This window comes from Microtus oregoni, unplaced genomic scaffold, assembly GCF_018167655.1.
Source record: "Microtus oregoni isolate MIOR12 unplaced genomic scaffold, Mior012 000002F_ref0000024, whole genome shotgun sequence".
In the NCBI taxonomy this organism is placed as follows: Eukaryota; Metazoa; Chordata; class Mammalia; order Rodentia; family Cricetidae; genus Microtus; species Microtus oregoni.
Window position 1 is genome coordinate 28,580,370 of NW_024543061.1, and position 20,534 is coordinate 28,600,903.

General features: G+C 45.8%; 1 protein-coding gene across 1 annotated transcript; it reads left to right on the top strand.

The window, feature by feature from the left end:
• Positions 1 to 14,295: 14,295 nt before the first annotated feature.
• Bmp10 (bone morphogenetic protein 10) lies at positions 14,296 to 19,110 on the top strand. Its single transcript, XM_041678739.1, has 2 exons — positions 14,296 to 14,629; positions 18,179 to 19,110. The coding sequence occupies exons 1-2, from the start codon at positions 14,296 to 14,298 to the stop codon at positions 19,108 to 19,110; spliced, it is 1,266 nt and encodes a 421-aa protein (XP_041534673.1).
• The last annotated feature ends 1,424 nt before the right edge of the window (positions 19,111 to 20,534 follow it).

Genomic DNA, 20,534 nt, shown 5'->3' on the forward strand with positions numbered 1-20,534 from the left:
TCTGGTAATTGCAGGAGCCCAGGGAGGAGGTCATCAGAATCATGAGAGCAGCATTAAAAGCTCAGTAAAGAGGAGGGACCATCAGAACCCCAACAGTAGGGCAGAACTCCAGAGGGGCCACTGAGACCTCAGGAGCAGGACAAACTCCAGAGAAGTCACAGAACGGAGAGTAAGGTTGGTATGCAGGACCAGGATGTGAGGGTAGTGGAAAGACACTGCATAGATAGGCACCCCTGAGCAGCTCTCAGGGTCCAAGGAGACACAAGGGTTAATGACAAAACATACACCACTGGGTGTGATCTGAATTTATTATTTTAAAGGTGACCGTAGAGATGGCATCAAAGTACAAATAAGCTTTAATAGGCTTCTATATATGGCGTGAAAGCCAATCCTCTGGAGTAGTCTTTGAGTTTTACTCGCACGAATGTTGTCATATACACAAGAAGGTAATATATTTTCTATTAAAAAGATGAAGATAGTTCAAGATAACTGGTTTTGGGCCTGTAACTGTTTAACTTATCATCAGCGTTTTCACGACACAGGTATGGCTTTTCAGTGTTTAACATAGATGTAACATGCAAGATTTCTATTTAATATTAAAATAATTTAGAACAGTGTGTTTCAAAGAAGCAAAGATGACAGACGAAGGAGAAAGACGTGCTAATTTATATCAGAGGAGTGTAAATCAGGTATTCCCGCAAAGGTTTAACTAAGGTAGGGTCTGTGTCAACTCACAGTTGTATCAGAAAGGCTCAGTGTGGTCTCTATTTGTGGTCTCAGGAGAATCAAGATTAGACATTTTTGTCACTGAGGAATAACCCAGTAGAATTTTAACATCTTGTAAACATAACAGTATTTAAGAAATATAGAAGTGTGGGGCTTTCTGTTTAAGTTGAAGCCACGGTTCTCTACCTGTGGGTCATGACTCCTTTGGAGATCGAACAACCCTTTCACAGGTCTCCTGAGACCACTGGAAAACATGGACCTTTACATTATGATTCATTCATAACAGTAGAAAGTTACAGGTATGAAGTAGCAATGAAAGTAATTTTGTGGTTGGGAGTCACAGCATGAGGGACTGTAGCACTGCTACCACTGACCTAGAGAGGGTGTCATGAATTCTTCGTAGCAATTGTTTAGTATTAATCTAGAGGGGTGAAGATCATAGGCACAATAATATTTTGTATACTGAGTTAGGTTTATAAATATATTTAAATTTTTGTCCAGTAAAATAAGGTCTGTGGTCAAACTATGCAACTTACTCAACGATAAAACATAAAGACAGTATTTAGAGAAACATAATCACAGGTTTTAAATACCTCATTTAGTTAAAAGATAAAACAAAATCTTAGCTCTCATAAGCCAGCTTTTGTAAACATTGCTAAGATTTGGTGAACATTAGTAAGAACTGATCAATCCTTAGGAGAGCCTTCTGCTGTATGTAAATTGCATGCAGATGTAACAGAATTCTGATCTCAGGACTTTAACTAGTTAAGCTAAAACTATATTGTAAGCATTCTTCATAATTTTTTTTTTTTTTGGTTTTTCGAGACAGGGTTTCTCTGTAGCTTTGGTGTCCGTCCCGGAACTAGCTCTTGTAGACCAGGCTGACCTCGAACTCCCAGAGATCCGCCTGCCTCTGCCTCCCGAGTGCTGGGATTAAAGGCGTGCGCCACCACCGCCCAGCTCTTAATAATTTTTTACATAAACATCTTATATAAAAATGTTTTCTTCTTGCCAGGCGGTAGTGGCACACATCTTTAATCCCAGCACTTAGGAGGCAGAGGCAGACAGATCTCTGAGTTCAAGGCCAGCCTGGTCTACAGAGTGAGTTCAGGGACATCCAGGGCCACTCAGAGAAACTATGTCTGGAAAAAAAACTTTTTTCTTCTCTTTAACCATTTAGCAACTCTGTGGTTTATATTTTTTAAATTTTAAGGGTTTAATTTTTTATATAATAAATTATATATATAAAATACAGTTGTTTAAAGACCAATTATATTTTATAATTAAAACTTAATAAAGATTATTTGAAACACAGAAAACAGATATCCTGTATTCCAGATGTTTACCAGTCATAACTATAGACAGAGCATGGCTGTCAACAAATATATTGAAAAACTAAATCACCTTCAAATGTTGGCATACATCCTTATATTTACCCATTCACATAATCCACATACACATGCCATCTTAAAATCGGGTATCTAATAGCTCCCTAGAATCTCAATCAGTTGCCACAGGCCTTATGACATATACAACTCACTTACATATTAATACTTAACTCCAGCATAAAAATAAAATGATAACACATTAAAATAACATGACCACACTAACCAGTTAGAGCAAAGGAAGGTGGGATATTTCCCTATCTGGACAGAGAACGCGGGTCCTTGGCAAGAGTTTTACCATATAAGGAAGATGCAGCTGGGCATTGGCTTGCTTAGCTTGACCAGTACCTCTTACCCCACCCCTGAAGCAAGGGCGAGGTCAGAAAGAGAAAGAGAGGAGGCTGAAGGCATTCCTGCAGGCTGGAAAAGCAGTTCCGAAGTCTGCAGATTGAACATAGATTAGCTTTTTAAAGTAAGTGCAACTTATGGGTTAGCAATGAGGGGAGCTTCCAATGTGTTCATCGTGCCAGTTGCGTGGGTGACAGAGCCCATCTGATGGTCACATTTTAAGTCATCCCACCCCTCAACATTCTCTCCTGTGACCCCAAACTAGGAACCAGTGTCATATCAATAATGACCTGGGGGCGGGAGCAGTCTTAGCTGGAGTTACAGTTGCAATTAAAAACGCCATATCCGAAAGGAACTTGAGGAAGGGTTTATTTGGCTTACAAATTCTGAGTCACAGTCCACTGAGGGAAATAGACAGGAACTCAAACCAAGAGGGAACCTGTAGGCAGGTGATGATGTAGGGCCCTGGAGGAAGCTGCTCACTGGCTTGCTCCTCAGGGCTTGCTCAGACTGCTTTCTGCTCAGAAACCCAGGACCACCTGCTCAGGGATGGCACCACACACAATGGGCTGGGCCCTCCCACATCATCAGTAATTAAGAAAACAACCCTACAGGCTTGCTTGCAACCTTATCTTACGCAGGCATTTTCTCCATTGACGTTCACTCCTCTCAGATGAACCTAACTCCAGTCAAGCTGACGTAACACCAGCACAGGTGGCATGAGGACCGAATGGCAGTGTGGGCTAGAGAAGCTACACTTTGGAGATTTCAGTTTCCTCTCCAAACCCAAGCAAGCTGACTCAAATCGTGAAGGCTGGGGTGGTGTATTGTTTTTTAAATGATTTTGCCAAGTTGTTTGTAAAGATCAGAAATGGAATTTTGAAACCAATTAAAAAAAACTAAAATAGTGCTTTTTCTGTAAAGTTCAAATAACATAGACCTATGATCTTATTGTTATGATCTTATCACTGAGCCCCTTGGCAGAAGAAATGGTGAATGACAAGGTACATCATCATGAAATCCTTACCGAGTCTTCCTTTTATATCCAGGCCTGTCTCCTGTATGCTGTGACGTCTCTCGCTGGGCCCAGTGCTGTTTCTGCATGTAGAAGTTCTAGGAAGTTGTCCCCTCTGCTTACCTCCTCTTCAGCTTGTCTCCTAATTTCCACCCAGAACCTTTACCTTGTGGGACAAACCTCTCAATTCTTCATTGCATCCCTTTCTTTCCAGTAGGGTCTCAGAGTGCCCTGTCCAACCATCAGCTACTGATGGCATTAATTTGAGAAAAAAATGGGATAAGAAGCAGCAGTAGACGAGATATGAAATCTGTATGGGTCCTGCCCTAACACATTCCATTAGAACTCTCAGCCTGCATCTATCCAGACAGCAAGGGGTTCTGTCTGGTAGGACATTTGGGTTTACCAACAAGGGTCACCAGATTCTAAAATACCGCGAGACTACTTGGCCGCATCTCGTGATGAACACTCTTTCCCAACGCCCTGACGTTATAACTCACCATGCTGTAACTTTTGAATGGAAAAATGTGTGCTGGCAACTGCTTCTGAAGCTATCTTGGAATCCTGATATCTGTCATTGTCCTTTGGGCAATGGAATGATACAAGTCATTCTTGTAAGTCATGGGTACTGAAGGGTGATGCTAAGTCCTTCCAAAGCATTCTGGAAGAGCATCATGAAGCCGCCCATTGCTGCTATCAGACACCATGTGCCCCATGAGAGGAGATAGTGGGAATGTGACAGGGACCGGTATGTGCATAGAGACTAAAATTAGTTTCCAATCTGCCATCTCATTTCTTCCTTCTGTGGAATCATACAGAGTTTTTCCCATACATGGTCCATTCTGAAGGAATCCCCCATCAGAGGTCTAAGTGTCAACCGCCCTGACATTCTGACGGTGAATGAATGTGTAACTCTCCAAACAGACACTGTAGTCTTGTCACCGCTACCAGGAAGGAGCCAGAGAGCGCCATGGCCATCTCCTGAGGAACAGCCTGCCGTCTTCTGGCCTTGTAAAGCCAAGTTGCGAGCATGCAGGCACGCTCTGCGAGCTGATTTCCATCCCAACTTGGAGTCCGCCACTCTTCCTGTTACTGCGTGTCAGCAGCCCCATGGAAGGTCAGAGTTTAGTCTTAGAAGCAAAATTTAAAACTCTCGCTCAGCCCCAGAGCTGTCCTGAAGCTGCTGCTCAGAGGTGCATATGAAGACAGGGTGTTTTGTCAGAACTCTGAGCCTGAGACTTGACAAGATCCCTGTGCAGCCGCTGTTCCGATGACTCTCCTTTTAGGGGCAATAATCTCCCTGAATGTTTACTGATGTGCATCTATGTTTATGATAAGGAAAAAGAAGATACAAATTAAGACCATATTTTACAACTATTACTGACGATACCATTTCCCTGTCCCAACAGTTCAATGTTGCCCCTCTCACTCCAAAAACCTTCCGAGGACCACTCCAAAAATCAGTGGCCTAGGTGATTGATTACCTTAGGCAGATCATAAATCTATTTGGGTATGCACGAAACGTACTAGTTGTGAATTATTACAGAAGAACCAAATGTAACAAGTATAACACTTTCACCCATTTTTTTGGTTTTAATTTTTTTACTCTCTCTCTCTCTCTCTCTCTTTCATTCATTCATTCTTTGAGACAAGGGCCCGCTATGTAGCCCAGGTAGCTTTGAACTCATGGTCATCCTCCAGCTTCTTTCTCTGGGATTCCAGGCAAGAGACACCATACCTAGCTTTGCTTGAGCTATTGATTTCAACTTCTCAAACTATCAGCAAATACTCTGTGGCCTATAGAACATCTGAAATTATTTTTAAAGATTTTGTTTATTATTTTTATTATATGTGTTTGAGTTTTGTCTGAATGAAAGTACACCATGTAGGTGCAGTAACCTCAGAGGTCAGAGGAGGGCCTCAGATCTTCTGAGACTGGTGGTACAGATGGTTGTGAACCACCACGTGGGTGCTGAGAATGGAGCTGGGATCCTCTGCAAGAGCAGCCAATGCTTTTAACTGCTGAGCCATCTCTCCTGCCCCAGACATCAGAAACTGTTAAAATCATTAGCTAACCACTGGTTTCATCATTACAGTGCTACGCAGGACATCGTCCATTGGAAAATAATCTCTTGCCAGGCTTCCTCGCTCTCTGAGATCTGGTTTAACTAGCGGCTTCAACCAGTTTCCCCGACCACCGTGAGAAGCGCCTGGCCAACTTCCTCTGGGTTACCTTGTGGGACTTGGGGATCAGACAGGTAGAGACCCATCTCATCAGTGTCGGGAATCTCCCGGGCCCTTTCCCGCTTTCCTCTGTGTGCGTTGGTTGTCTCACCCACCCACGTCTTCACACCCACGGAAAGACAGGCAGGTGGATATTGTGTTTCTCCAAGTTTTTCAAACTTCAGTTTTCATGTCTTCCCCGCCGTGGACACAGCTAATGAGGATTTCCTGGAGTTATGGCCTGGCCTCCCACAACTGCACAGCAAGTGTGAGAGAGCCCGTTGTGCCAAGGAAGGACCTCCCGTTCAGTGAGACCGCCGTGTACGCATCCAGTCGCTGTTCTTCTCAAAGTTCTAAGCGGCAGTCAAACGTGTCTAAGTCGTAGGTAGAGGCATGGACGAGAGACACAGAAGACATTAAAGCCAAGCAAAACTTCTCTTGAAGGGAAAAGGACGTTTCAAAGCCCAAAGCCGACTAGATCTCTGCTTTTGTATTACGTATCCAGAATCAAGCCTTATTTTTAGCCCTCTTTATAGGTGACAAAGTGAAAGCTTTGAAGCTATAAGTAATCACTTAATTGGAGCAAGGATCCAGTATTCTGACCATGTGGTCACAATCTGAGAAGTGGGGAGCCCTGAGCTGGGCCATCAGATTCTGGAACGAGGTCTTGTGTGATCCTGTTAAACTGATTTCACATGTGTTTCATGTTATTTCCTGGGGGGTGGGTCAAATGAATAGAAATTTCTCTGTAGATTCAATTTCCAGCTGCGGTGGAAATACCACATTGCCACCTGAGCAGTGAACATTAAAAGTATTTTGGAAGACCCACCCTCGCCCCCACCACGAGCCTCTCATTGAGAGCCCTGGAGTTGAGCCCTTGTAGGTGTGTCCTTCTGTGGAACGTGAGTGTGTGTCCTGTGAGTGCATAGCATTCTGGGCTAGAGAATGGGGTTTGATTGGCATCCTGGAGAAGAACGGGAAGAAGTCTGTGCAATGCTCACTGAAGGACTGTGGAGATGGGGTTCCAGACTTTGGCCAGGGCTCTTGAGATAGTCATCAAACTTGAAACAGTTCCCTGGGAAGCATTGTTAGCAGCAACCCAGCAGTGAGGGGAAAACATTCCCTTCTCCCGAGAGATTTTTCTCACTGGTGTGAGGCAAGCAGCTCTGAGGGGAGCAGTTAGCTTCTGAGAAGACAGTGTACCTCTCCCTCACAGGGGGACCTCCTCACGGGCAGTCATAGGTTCCCACACTCGGAGTCTCTGCTCCTTTTCTGGAGTACCCAGCGTCCACGCTGAGCAGACATTACTGGCCGCCATTGCCGTGGTTCTGCAGGCCCTGTGAGCTCTGCTCCTGACATTGGCTATCGCTCTTCCTGGTTGCTGAAATTCAGTGTTAGAATTGACTTCGGTGGCTGCAGGAACGGCTCTACTCTTATGTGTATAGAATGGTGAAGATTCTGAAAGGGTCCTTCCTTTTTTTGCTATATGATATTGAATTTGCTCGGGGAAGTTATATTTCCTAAACATAACTTCAGTAAGTGGTGGGATTTCTACCTATCATGAGCCATTTCTCACTAGTTTGGTCATTATTCTCACTGGTAAATCTCTGCTCCAGTTTTTTGAGCCCCACTTTCTGCATTCCTACCTCTTGACTGATTGTTCCCACTGTCTCATTTTTGCTCTCATGGTTCAAGCTCAAAACTTCCCCATCAACCACTCCTGAGGCTATAGGCTTTCCAGTTTTTATCTGTCAAGTTTAGAAGTTAGTTAGGGGCCATGATTTCACACCTCTGAGCACCTTCCCTGCTCCCAGGAAGCCCTGGTCTCTGAGTCAAAATTGTAGTGACAATATGTGGTCCCCAGTGGGCATCTTACGCATCTTATGGCCCTTCATTAAGCCTCACTTTCCCTGGGGGCAGCATAGTATTGACGTCAAGAAACCATGAGGATTCAGAGGTCATGAGTGGCATGGTCCGTGCACATGGCCAGGCACATGTGTTTGATACTTTCTGTCATCATTACCATGTGTCTCCACTGTCCCTTCTCCAGGGCTACTACCCTTCCTTTTCTCAATAGATGAGCTCAGCTGTCTTCCTTCCTACACGGAGCTCAGGGTGCTAGAGATGACGTTTCTCTGCTTCTTTCGCTGCTTCAAAGCTGCAACAGAGAGTCCCCTCCTAGTCTCACTCCTCCCCCCCCGCAAACCGTGCCCTCCTCTGTGCTACCCCTCCAATTGACTAAACTTCCTTGGGGGTACAGAGCAGGTGTAATGAAGGGTCTGACCTTCAGGGTTGGTAGAGCTGGCATCAATCTTATCTTTCTCTTTCTGACTTGTATACAGATGCTAATCCTAAAGTCGTAGGTTTGGAGGAGAAATGGCTGAGACAACCAACACAAAGCCGGGGCACTGGCGTCCGGCACAAAGCAGAACCTGAATCAATGGAAGCGTTCTATTTTTACATTGGCTGGCCGTGGAGCATCCTTCCTGGCAGCCCCGTGCCTCTGTGCACTACATAGTGCAGATGCTTAACGAACATCTATTCGAGTGGTGGCCGTGAATGGCAAACTGCTGGCTGTGATAAGGTCGCCTCTGGCCGAGGCTCAAGATTCCTGGCCTTCTTGGGGATGCTTCACCTCATGGAGGTTTCAGAGAGACCATGTTATGAAGTGAGTGCTCTGGGCAGTCATTCTGTTACTATGGAAACTTTCCCCAAACATGTGATCCCCTGATAACCTGGACCAGTTCCACACAGTGGAGCAACCCTGCTCTGGCCGGAAGCAGCTTCGAGGCTCAGAAGCAAGGGCAGCAGCTCCTCAGTGGTTCATGACTTTTATTGGATTAATACTTCTGTCTGCTTAAGAAGACAGAGCTTAAAGGAATCCCAGAGGAAAACTAAGTGGTACAGAGGGAACCTTGGACCAAGGGGTAGTGCCCTTCCAGCCCTCCTTGTCACCTCAGTAATTCGAATGACCAGGATTCCCATAAAACAAGCCTTGGCCGATAGTCCTAAAACACCGTCTAAAGGGAGACTACCAGAATGGAATTTGATAGGTAATTTACAGAACAAAAAGCAAAATCACATCACAAAACCAGTGTTTATTGATCAGAGAGCATTCTGTGAGTGCCAGGCTCCTTATGGATATTCCAGGGCCACATGAACGGAAAACACTTCTGCCCCCGAGTTGTCTGTGTTATTTGAGAAGACGGACATTCTAACCTTACCGTGTTGAAGCTGATATAACTCAGAATTATGTCAACCATGCAATAGAAATGTCACTCTTGTGTCTGGAATAATTGATTGGGAGCAAAATTTGGAATCATTTTTTTTATCACAGATTTGGCCATTTGGCGCTATTATACACTGCACAGGGAGCTTTCATCTTACTGAACCAACGACCGCCGAGTAGCAAGATAGAAGCATAAAGGCAACTGCAGATATCTTCAGGGATACACACATGATTGAGTGACTCGGGCATGGTTTAGCTGGCTGGCTGTCTGTTTAAGGAATTCTGCTGTTATCAATCACCAGACTTCCTCCTAGGTACTGTTATCAATGCCAACCCTTCCAAGTCCTCGGGAATAATTAACGATGAGTCTTAAACAGCCATGAGAGATCATTTGGTAATAATTTGGGAGCACTTGTGGAGAATCGTATACATGATTTTGATCCTCTGGGGACACACAATATGAGTTGGATCAAAATCAGGTTATTGAAGACCCCTGTCTGAAATCCAGCTTGTTGCCTGTCTGCACTCACCCTGGCTCATCAGGATTTCATAATCAGAGCGATTGCCTCACAAACCCTAACAGTCTCAACTTTGGGGGAAGGGGGAAAATTGCTTGGAGGTAGTGTGACTTTCTCTTCCCCAGGAAGTTGGTTCTACCAAAGCATTTGTCATCATAAGGACACTTTAAATAAAAATTTTCAAAAGTGGCCCACAGTTTCCGGAAACTTTTCTCCTTTATGCACAGTAGTTAGTGAAGATGAGTCACATTTAGCTTTGATTTGATACACCAGCCACGGTTTAATTAAGACCTTCCCTGCAGATCCTTTTCCAGTTCAAGTCAACAGGAGCTCCGTACTCACTGACAAGACAGGTCCCATTCTTTCCCCTCTTGCTTCTATCTCTCTTCCTGTGCAGGAAGAAGAAGCTCGCCAGGTTGACCTCTCATTTTCCTTCCAGCTTTCAGAGCCTCGCCCTTTTTAATAACAGTATTGCCCCTGTAGATTGTGGAAATGGGAAATCGGGATTAATTTGTGATGTCCTCAATGATGATACGGCCTCAGGCTGTGGCGTTGGCATCCACTGACTGGCCTACTGGTCTTTTCTTACAGGTCTCCATCCTTCCGGAATAATGAGTGTGGCTCACCTTGACCTCGTAGCTCTGCAGGCAGGGACCTGCTGATGATGTCTCTAAGTCAAGACGCGAACTGTTCTTCCAAAAACTTGTTTACACTTAATTCTATGGACGACGTGATTGCATTTTGTAGGAAAGGAAGAAAAGGAAAGGGGGCGGGGGAGTAGACTCATTCCGACTTGCTCTTAAGTGGAAATGGTACACTTGAAATAGAATCTGAATGAGGAAATACAAGAACATCAGAGGGTTCATACGTCTCAGGGAAATTAGCTTAGCAGACAACACAGCGAGACGACTAATGCATCTAACGCAGGTGTATAGTCACAACAACTCTGTGAACTACCAGCCCAATAAAAGCGGTGGAGAGAATTAGGAGGAGTTAGTGGCAAGGGTGTGGCTCCACCTTCTCTAAGCACGTGTCACCCAGTCCCTTCATCTAACTCTTTGGACTCCGGGCGCTTCAGAAAAATGAGAAAACAAACTGTACTTTAGACATTGGGGCTTGGATTGTGAGTGCAAGGTGCCTGGCAGGCGGCTCCGGTCATCCTGAAGTACAGGCTCTCGACAGATACTCAAGAAACGAAAACCAAAACAACTTGAAGTTTGCTCATTTTCATCCCTGAAATAATTGTCTGTGCCCGTTGCCTCGCTTAGATTTTCTCTGAGCTGCTTTCCTGACTGCGGTGTGCTGCGAGGTATGAAGAGCAGCTTATCTCGCTCCGAGTGTGGAATAAGCCCTTCGCAGCCGCTGGTGTTAAAGGGCTTGACTTATCTCCTGTGGTGGCAGAGCACGCTGGCTGCCTTTGCTTCCTCGCCACTGCTCTCTGGACTGTTGCTTAGCGCAGCTGTCAAACACCTCCAGTGTGTGAGGAGCACTCTGACGGATATCCTAGGTCGGAGGGCATTTTTAGCATTTTTTACTTAAAAAGCATACTTAAACATGGAGTGTTTGCTCTAAGAATGAACAACAAAGATGTTTTTTAAACTGCAGGCTATGTAATCTCTTGTCACATCTAAATGATGCCCCTTTCCGGGCTGCCTGTGAGCATAGTCAGCTTGATTTAAAGTGTGTCCCACTCACTGTTCCAAGGGGCATTCTCGTGGTCAGATGCTTGGCATTCACGCGTACCTTTTTCTTTAAACGTGACCTTCCTTTCCTTCGTTTTCTAAGCTGGCCAGAAGAGCATTCCTGTCCTTGATTTCCTCTGTGGTTGCAGTGGCCGCAGATGTGAGGACAAAAGGGACACTCTCGCTGGACCCTCCCTAACGTTCAGATTTCCTCTTTCGTAAGAACTCTCCATCCATCTGAACCTGATTTTTGTGTAAAGAATGGCACGGACAATCAACATCTCAGTAAGCGATCCCTTATTATTTAGTGTTTGTTGTTTCCTCATTGAGCCATGGAATCAGCGATTTTTTTAACCAACTTTCCTTATTTGTGAACCCTTTCCCAGGCTCTTTCTATATTTTGATCTATCCCTACAATAAGATACTGTTACAAATGTCATTGAGTTTTGATAGACGTTAACATTTAGCACGAGTCCCCCACCTAATTTTTCCGCATCTACACAGCTGTTCTTAATTCCGTTCTTCAAGTTCCCATCTCTCAAGAGTTTCAGGGTCGGATTGGTGGGTGTGCGCAGAGACACTCAGTTCATCCCAAACCCCCCAAGTCAACAGACACATGCTGGCAAGGACAGCTAGGAAGAAGCATGGGAAACCTATTCAGGAGAACAATCTGGTGTTGTATTAAATTGGAAGTCTTACCTACTAGCCAGTAACTCTATTCCTATGTTTGTTTTGATGGAATATAATCTAGGTCCACACTGCCCGACATGACAGTCACTACTAAGTAGAGCAGCTATTAAAAGCCAATGGCTAAAATGAGATGAAATTAGAAACCCAATTCTGTTGCTCTAGCTGTGGTCTAGAATCCAGCAGTATAGCGAGGGGGATGGAACTGTGCCCATTTTCCTGGCACAACTATTAACCAGCTAAAGACACGTTGATGGTTAGCTTTTCTCTCACCAAGTACATACACAGAAACCAGTGAATTCTCCATGGCACATTTTTCTTCCTGGGGTGTGATGAGCTCAATTTTGAGTGGGGGTGTGTGGGGGTCTCTGTCCTCAGACCTTTGATATTAGTGCGCCCGGGGACTGGAGGGCAACCATTTGTTCTGATGTCCGTGGCAGTTGCATGTACACACCTGCCATTCAGAATTTTGGGTGTGTGTCGACATGTGTGTGTGTATGAAGATAAGCGGGTGCTTCTTCTGATCAGCGCATGGCACAGGAGCCTTACCGTCATGTGTTCAGGAGCCCCGTGTTGGAATGCACCACAGTAGAGTAGGCCACGGCTTTGGGGTATGCTCGTTGGTGGGCCTGCTCAAGTGCAATCTATTTCCGATCTGCAGTCTCCATTTTGCTACATGAGCAGAAAATTGGTCAAAACACCGAATTTTAGCCGGGCAGTGGTGGCACACACCTTTAATCTCAGCACTCGGGAGGCAGAGGCAGGCGGATCTCTGGGAGTCCGAGGCCAGCCTGGTTTACAAGAGCTAGTTCTGGGACAGGCACCAGAGCTACAGAGAAACCATGTCTCGAAAAACAAAAAAAAAAAAAAAACAAAAAAACAAAAACAAAAACAAAAAAAACCCCACCAAATTTTACTCAACTACCAGAGAAGCAGACAGTGAGTCATATTAAAGAAGACTCTTCCAAAGACAGCTCAGAATGAATGCTGCAAACGCCTAGGGAGGATGAGAAAGAGTCAAAGGTGATTAGAACCTTGGGGAACCGGAGAAAGTGGTAAAGGGGGGTACTGCAGCTAGCCTATTAGAAAGAGAGCAGAAAAACTTAACCAAGATGCCAAGACAGTGTTCTAGTGTCCGAGAATGCACCGAAGGCTGCCTGCAGAGTTGCACAGGAACATACCGAGCAAGCAGAAGAGATTCCATTATAATTGTCCGTGAGGGAAATCACTTCTTGGAGCTGGCTACAGAGCCACCAGGACAGCACCGTGCCTCCTGCTGCCACCAATTAGCGTGGGCCGTACGGTTAGCCAGGCTTGTTATTCCTAAAGTGGACACACAATCAATTATACCAGCCCCACCACCCCCTTACCAAGATGCTTGGCATTTTTTATCTGTTTAGTAACGCTGATGTCAAGCTGCTGGAGCTTTGGACTTAGTCTTGGAGGTGAACTTGGCAGAGATCTTGGTCAGTATCACGTATGTATTGAGATCAGGTATCACAAGCATAGGACCTGAATCCACACCTAGCTACCTGCCTTCTCGTTGCCTACCAGGTAGAAGGCAGGGCTGGGGTCTAGTTGCTGTTACTACCCATTCCTGGTCTAGTGAAATCTTGGTTACAAAGTTGGGCAGTTTCCAGCCCACAGTAATCAGATGGCCTGGGCTTAACCTGGGGCTACATGACTGCGCAATTCAGTGACTTCTGGGCAGTTGCAGGACTTCAGGAGTCTAAGCACGCAACAGGAATGAAAACGGGGTTATTAGAGGAAGTGCATTAGATGATGTCTGCAAAGCTCCTCACCGTGCCACACTCCAGACCTCATTATAATCAGGCGCTGGCTTTACTTCAGCCTGATCGAGTCTGTAGGAAAATGACCGCAACTCTCAGTCTTCCCTGCTTCTAAAAGCAAATACTTCAAAGTTTGTTTCTGAGTCATTTATATCCACTTGACTTGAAGTTAGCCCCGTCATTGGAATCTCCATGCATTGCCTCTGGTGTGCATTTTCTTGATTTTTAATATCTGCCCTACACACGTGCAAAACCGAACCCCATAAGCCCAGAATCCAGACATTCCTACCAAAAGGAAGTCAAATGAAAGAAAGGATAGCAGAGCCTTTGCGAAGAGAAAATTGTCTTATCCCTCACCAGTGTCAGAATGTGGAAATGTTTACAAAATGCTCATTAAAAGAAGAAGGGGTTGCAAGATAAAAATGAAATCTGGTGTACAAGTTTACGCTGGGGAGATAAGCGGAGGCTAGGCCCTATAGGGGATTTTGCATTCCAATTACTGCAACCTGACTTTTGGCGGGGGTGGGGAGTAGCGCAGGGGGAGGGGAAGAGGGAGGAAGAGTTTCCATACTTGTGTCGTGTCGTGTCCAGTGACATAAGACATTTACACTCGCTCGGAGAGATAAAACTGCCACTTAAAGCCCAGGGGGAGTTCAGCCTTCCTAGGTTGTCCTGGGGAACTGAGCAGAACCATGGGTTCTCTGGTCCTGCCGCTAAGCGCCGTCTTCTGCCTGGTGGCTCACTCAGTTTCTGGCAGCCCCATCATGGGCCTTGAGCAGTCACCCCTGGAAGAAGATATGCCCTTCTTTGACGATATCTTCACAGAGCAAGATGGTATTGACTTCAACACACTGCTGCAGAGTATGAAGGACGAGTTTCTCAAGACGTTGAACCTGTCCGACATTCCCCTGCAGGACACGGCCAAAGTGGATCCTCCCGAGTACATGCTGGAACTCTACAACAAGTTCGCCACGGACCGGACCTCCATGCCATCTGCTAACATCATTCGGAGTTTCAAGAACGAAGGTAGGCTGCCTTGTGTTTGCACCTGTGAGGCTTTGGCTTTCCTTTATTTCAAGAAGAAATCAGTAAACGTCAATGTGGGGATGATGCGGGAGAGGATGGATTCACAGAAATGCATGGCTCAGGCACAGTGTAAAACCATAAAATGCCCATCATTCTGGCATCAGAACAGTTTCTTGACAGCGTTTTAATCTGGACACCAAGTATCAAAAAAGCCCATAAATGTTGATCTGCTTTTCTATCTTGTCTGCCGCTTTCTACACAGGATTTGATTTCTATCTGGGGTTGATAAAAATCTGTCAGCTTTTCCTTAGATCAAAAATGGTGAAAACAATAAAAATAAATTAGAAATTTGGGAATTGTGGTTCATTCAAATTCTGGGTGAGTTTCCAATTGTGACTCCATTTCAGCAGTGTTCTGATAGAATGGATCTGTATTTGGGAGGTTCTTCTAATGCTGCGTCATATTTAATAAGCTGTGATAAGACCCCTGGTAGTGTGAAGAGGCCAGCTCACTGTCCAGCTTATGCTGACCGTAACTTCATGAAGAGTGATATACAAATTTCAAATTGTTGTTCCTTCCCCTCGGATTTTTAAAGGAGTCAGCGAGCTAACCTTGTGTATATGGCACTGGTAGAAAAAATTATGTTATTGATAGTAGAAGCTGTGGATATAGAGAAACTGGCTCTGTGTTATTTACCAATTGTGCTTTTATAGACATCAGTTGAGTGAAAACGAGGTTTGGTCAGTGTTTGCCAGATGCTTTCAAAGCAGAAGGCAGTGGCACGAAGCAGCTCAGCATGCGGAGAGCTAGCTGCCTTGGGAAGTTGTGACTAACAAATGATGGGACCCCCCCAACTTCCTCCTGTAAAATGGAAGCCTCGGGACACAAATGAGTGACTCACAAGAGGCTAGAGGCAAGAGGGGGCTCATTGTTAGGAAGTGCCAGACAAACCAAGATGACTTTTAATGCATTAATTAATATTCTAGGTGCAGGAGTAAACACTGAGCGGGTATTCCTCAGACATCAAGAGAGTGTTTGCTTTTACAATTCCACTGATCACCGCCATTTCTGTTCACTAACACATTTCTGGTAGAAACTGCAGGCTGAGGTTTCAGCTTAACTCCATCCTCTGTACTGCCTAGGAAGTCAGAGCTTTCCAGACGTGGTGCTTTGATTTCTTCTGGTGCAAAACCAGCATCAGATCCGTGTGTGCACTGTGGGCATCACCATGACAGGCACACAATTTCTGGAGCAAATGGTGTGTGAGATCTGTCAGAGACCCAATCCCCTTGCTCTAGAATGTGACTCCTCCAAGGATCTCTTGTCACCTATGCAAAGGATTGTGGGTGGTTTCATTTAGTTAAGGCTTGGTTTTGTGTTTGTGTTTTTGTTGTTTTGTTTCAAGCTGGTCTTGAACTTACCATTGTAGCCCAGGTTGGCGTTGTAATACTCACATTTAAATTTAAAAAAAAAATTGTGAACTATTAGTTTCTTTTGAGACAAGGTTTTACTATGTAGCCCAGGTTGGGCTCGAACTCACAATCCTCCTGTCTCAACCTCTTGAATGTAAGCTTAATGTTTAAAAGCACGTCTTTATTGACTTAAGTTGATATATAGAAATCCGCATGCATTTAATGTACAAAATCTAAGTGTTTACATGTTACACATCCACTGAAGCCCCCACTTCAGTCAAGACGGTGAGCATGCCCAAACCCCAAAGCCTCTTCCATCCAGAGAACATTTTCTCTGCCTTTCTCTCCTGGAGGAGCAGTGCACCTGCGCTCCCATTTTTTTGGGTTTCCCGGACAACAAGTGCACAGGTGACTCCTAGTTGGATAAACTCTCAGAGAAAGAGAGCCAAGGTCTCAAGGCGGAGGCCAAAGATGGGGGTGTGGAAGTGAGGCAAGAGGTCTTTCTTTCCAGGAATCAGAAGAACGTCCTCCATGGTACAGAATACAGAGGAGAGCATGCAGCTTTTGATTTTGTTTCTTCAAGCAGGAAAGCTACTATCCAAATAGGTTATTCATCCAGCTGGTCAGTTAATACCCACTGGGCAACCGCAGCCTCCTGTGTGCTATAGAGAATGAACAGTAAGCAAAGCTTGAACAGGATGGAAGCCCTGGCTACAGTTGCTCTGGCCACACCAGTGACTTCAGGGTCATCCCACTGCCACTGTATCAGTGTCCCCACTGCCACTGTGAAGATAATTTTAGTTAGCACCCATGAAATGTGTGAAGTAACTACGTGTTTTATTTATGTAAATTTAAAAAGTCCATACAATTACCAGCTTAAGGGCAAACCTTCAAGACTTTAGAGAATAAATATGAAGCCATCTGCTGAAGAAGGATGCTGAGCATAGTGTGAGTCAGAGAATCCACTGAGGTCATGAGTCGGGGAATGGTTGCCAAGGACAATAGAAGACCCTCGGTTGCAGGTCCCTGGCATCTTGGTGTCACAATTCTTAGATAATCTGATGTCAAGTGTCTCAGTCCTTTAAGAGATAAATTATCCGGGGTAGGCACACAGGAACTCTTGGATCTCTGCGAAATTCTCACCCAGAAAGATACTATCAGGCATGGTTTAGTGACACATGCCTACAGTGCCAGAAAACAAAGGAGAGAGGACTTCTGTGAGCTACAGACCAGCCTGCTCTACAGAGCGAGCTACAGGCCAGCCTGCTCTACAGAGCGAGCTACAGCCAGCCTGTTCTACACAGCAAGTTATAGGCCAGCCTGCTCTATACAGTGAGTTACAGCCAACCAGGGCCACACAAGACCTTGTCAACAAACGAACACACAAACAGTATGAAAGCATTTGGAGACATGCTTCTGACACTAAAGGACCTCTAACAAACTGTTTCATACAGATCTCAGGAGGTTTGTGCATGTCCAACTCCGTGCTGACTGCTAGTGAATAGCACTAAGGCAGGCCATCTAATGCATCCCCGAACCCCCCCTTCCGCCACCTCTGCCCCACCAGGCGCATCCTCTCTCACTCACTCAGGGAGGACCACAGGCTTCAGGACCAGTTTAGCAAGGTTCTGCTGACCTTGTTGAACCTTGTTACGTAGGGTAGGGACAGGGTCAGCAAACTTCCTCTCAAAGGCCAGATAGTCCATATCTAATTTTGCCTCTGCAGGGCAAAATTAGCCAGAAACAGCGGAGCAATCCCCGAGACAGGCTGTGCTCTGGTGAAACTTTGTTTTCAAAAAGCATGTGACAGTCCCAGTTTGGCCTGTGGGTGTAAAAACCCTGATCTGTGGAGACCTTCCGCAAAGACCCGTGGCCAGCCAACCACATGGAGACTACTGCCCATTACAAACAGAAGCTTTGAAGTCTGTAGTTATGAGCTAGTTCAGAACAATCTCCACGATATCTTGCAGGGCTCATTACTGGTCGGACAAAGCGAGGGCTTGTCTGCAGCGCCAAGGTTCTTTCTAGCTCTGTCCCCGTGAGGCAGCTCAGTCTGGGCACTACCCAGTTAGGCACCTGTTTTATTATGCAGCGTACCCGGCGAGTCTGATTTCTTATAAATATTTTTCCTTTTTAGGTCTGTTTTCTCAGCCTGTCAGCTTCAATGGGCTCCGGAAATACCCTCTCCTCTTCAATGTGTCCATCCCGCACCACGAAGAGGTCATCATGGCTGAACTCAGGTTATACGCGCTGGTGCAAAGAGATCGAATGATGTATGATGGTGTGGACCGTAAGATCACCATTTTTGAAGTACTCGAGAGTGTTGAGGGGAATGAAGACGAAAGGAGCATGCTGGTCTTAGTGTCAACAGAGATCTACGGGATCAACAGTGAGTGGGAGGTGTTCGATGTCACGGATGCCACCAGGCGTTGGCAAAAGTCAGGCCCGTCTACCCATCAGCTGGAGATCCACATCGAGAGCAGACAAAACCAAGCTGAGGACACCGGAAGGGGACAACTGGAAATAGACATCAGTGCCCAGAATAAGCACGACCCTTTGCTCGTTGTGTTTTCCGATGACCAAAGCAACGACAGGGAGAAGAAAGACGAGCTGAATGAGATGATCTCTCACGAGCAGGATCTGGACCTGGACACGGATGGCTTCTCCAGGGGTCCTGACGAAGCGGCCTTGCTGCAGATGAGGTCAAACATGATCGATGACTCTACTGCTCGCATCAGAAGGAACGCCAAGGGCAACTACTGCAAGAAGACCTCGCTCTACATCGACTTCAAGGAGATTGGCTGGGACTCCTGGATCATCGCGCCGCCTGGGTACGAAGCCTATGAGTGCCGCGGCGTCTGTAACTACCCTCTGGCCGAGCACCTCACACCCACAAAACACGCGATTATCCAGGCCTTAGTCCACCTCAAGAATTCCCAGAAAGCGTCCAAAGCCTGCTGCGTGCCCACGAAGCTGGATCCCATCTCCATCCTCTACTTAGATAAAGGTGTCGTCACCTACAAATTTAAATATGAAGGAATGGCCGTGTCTGAATGCGGCTGTAGATAGGAGTCTCGTGGCTTATTTAATAACTGTAGATGTGTATATTTTGTGTTCTATTTAATGAAACTATTTAATGAAGGTGTACAGATAATAGAGGTTGCCACCTTAGGGAAGCGGACAGGCCAGTGTGCTATAGAAAATGTGTATTTTGCTCTACAATCCAGTCCCTTCCATTTATCTTCTCCGGACTCTCATTCCCAGTGACACCATCTCTAACAACCAAATGCAGGCCCGTACCACTTATCCTCAGTGTCAGTTTGGAAAGAACAGCCCCTAAAGGGAAACAGTGTCAGCACACAGATATTTGTGCATGTTTGTGCAGGTGCGCATGGACTTATGAAAACCTTTTTATCCAACAGAGGCAGACGAGGCTCATACATGCGAGGGGCTTCCTCCAGAGTGTCTGTACTTTTGGATATGGGATTTAGGGTAAGAGAGTTCCTTAGACGGGAGTTTAGCTGTCTAGGGAAGCATAATTTCCAACTGTTCTGGGAGTGTGAATGCAGTTCTTTTCCTGTAGCTGCCATGGCTCCAGGCAGCAGACTTGAGAAGCAGTCTTCTGCAAGCTCAAGAGGTGGGTGGGGTTGTCAGATACACAGAACAAATGGCCTTGACAGGCGATGGTCCGGGAAATGCACTTGCATAGAATGGGCCCCTGGGCTGTGCTCTCCAGAGGGCGGGGCCTAGGCAAGAAGGCTGGGGGTGGGAAACTTCAGGACTGACTCCCCTCCAGTCAACAGGAGGCAAGGCTACCTGTGCCAGCCTTTACAGCTGTAGAGGGCCACGGAGGCGGAGGAGGGACAAAAGGAGAAGGGCACAGATGTCCTCAGGTGTGATGGTAAAAATAGCCAAAATTCTAATGGGTTAACTAAATCTTTTTTGGACAAAATAAAATGACCCAAGACTAAGAGAACTCTCAGAAGGGAGCTATTTTGTGAACTCTACTGAAAACATTTCGTGACGTCCCTCTCTTGCTGGCCCCCTCTACTTTCTCTTCCATCTTCTTCCCTTTGTTTAACTTCCCACCCACCCTGTCTTTTGTTTTCCTGTGTTTCTCTCTCTTCACCACCCACGGCATGGGTTGGGAGGAGGCATCTGAAAATATTTTCACACAGCTAGGGATCTGAGTTCTAGACTTCTGGAAATTTCACTTGATTTGATTGTAGCTATATCCTTTATGCTCTGTTTTCCATGAAGCAGGTGACTCAAATGTTGAGCTTAAACTCTGAAACCTTGGAAGGAAGTCTGTAGCACTCCCATTCTTCCCACTCTGCCCTCCTTCTGGTTTGAAATCATTGTCCATAATCCGGAGAGTTGAAAGGACACGGAGACTCTGGCTCTGGTCCTACAGCTTCCTGCTAGGGTCCTAGAGTCTGTACAGGAGGAGCTAGAGCAGGCAGGTGCAGTCACCCCAGCATCAGCAGACAGGT

Bases quoted from the DNA above. Each gene is read 5' to 3' on its own strand.
- Bmp10 (XM_041678739.1), top strand. From the start codon at position 14,296: ATGGGTTCTCTGGTCCTGCCGCTAAGCGCCGTCTTCTGCCTGGTGGCT. The intron at 14,630-18,178 runs GTAGGCTGCCTT...TTTCCTTTTTAG, and splicing joins TCGGAGTTTCAAGAACGAAG to GTCTGTTTTCTCAGCCTGTC.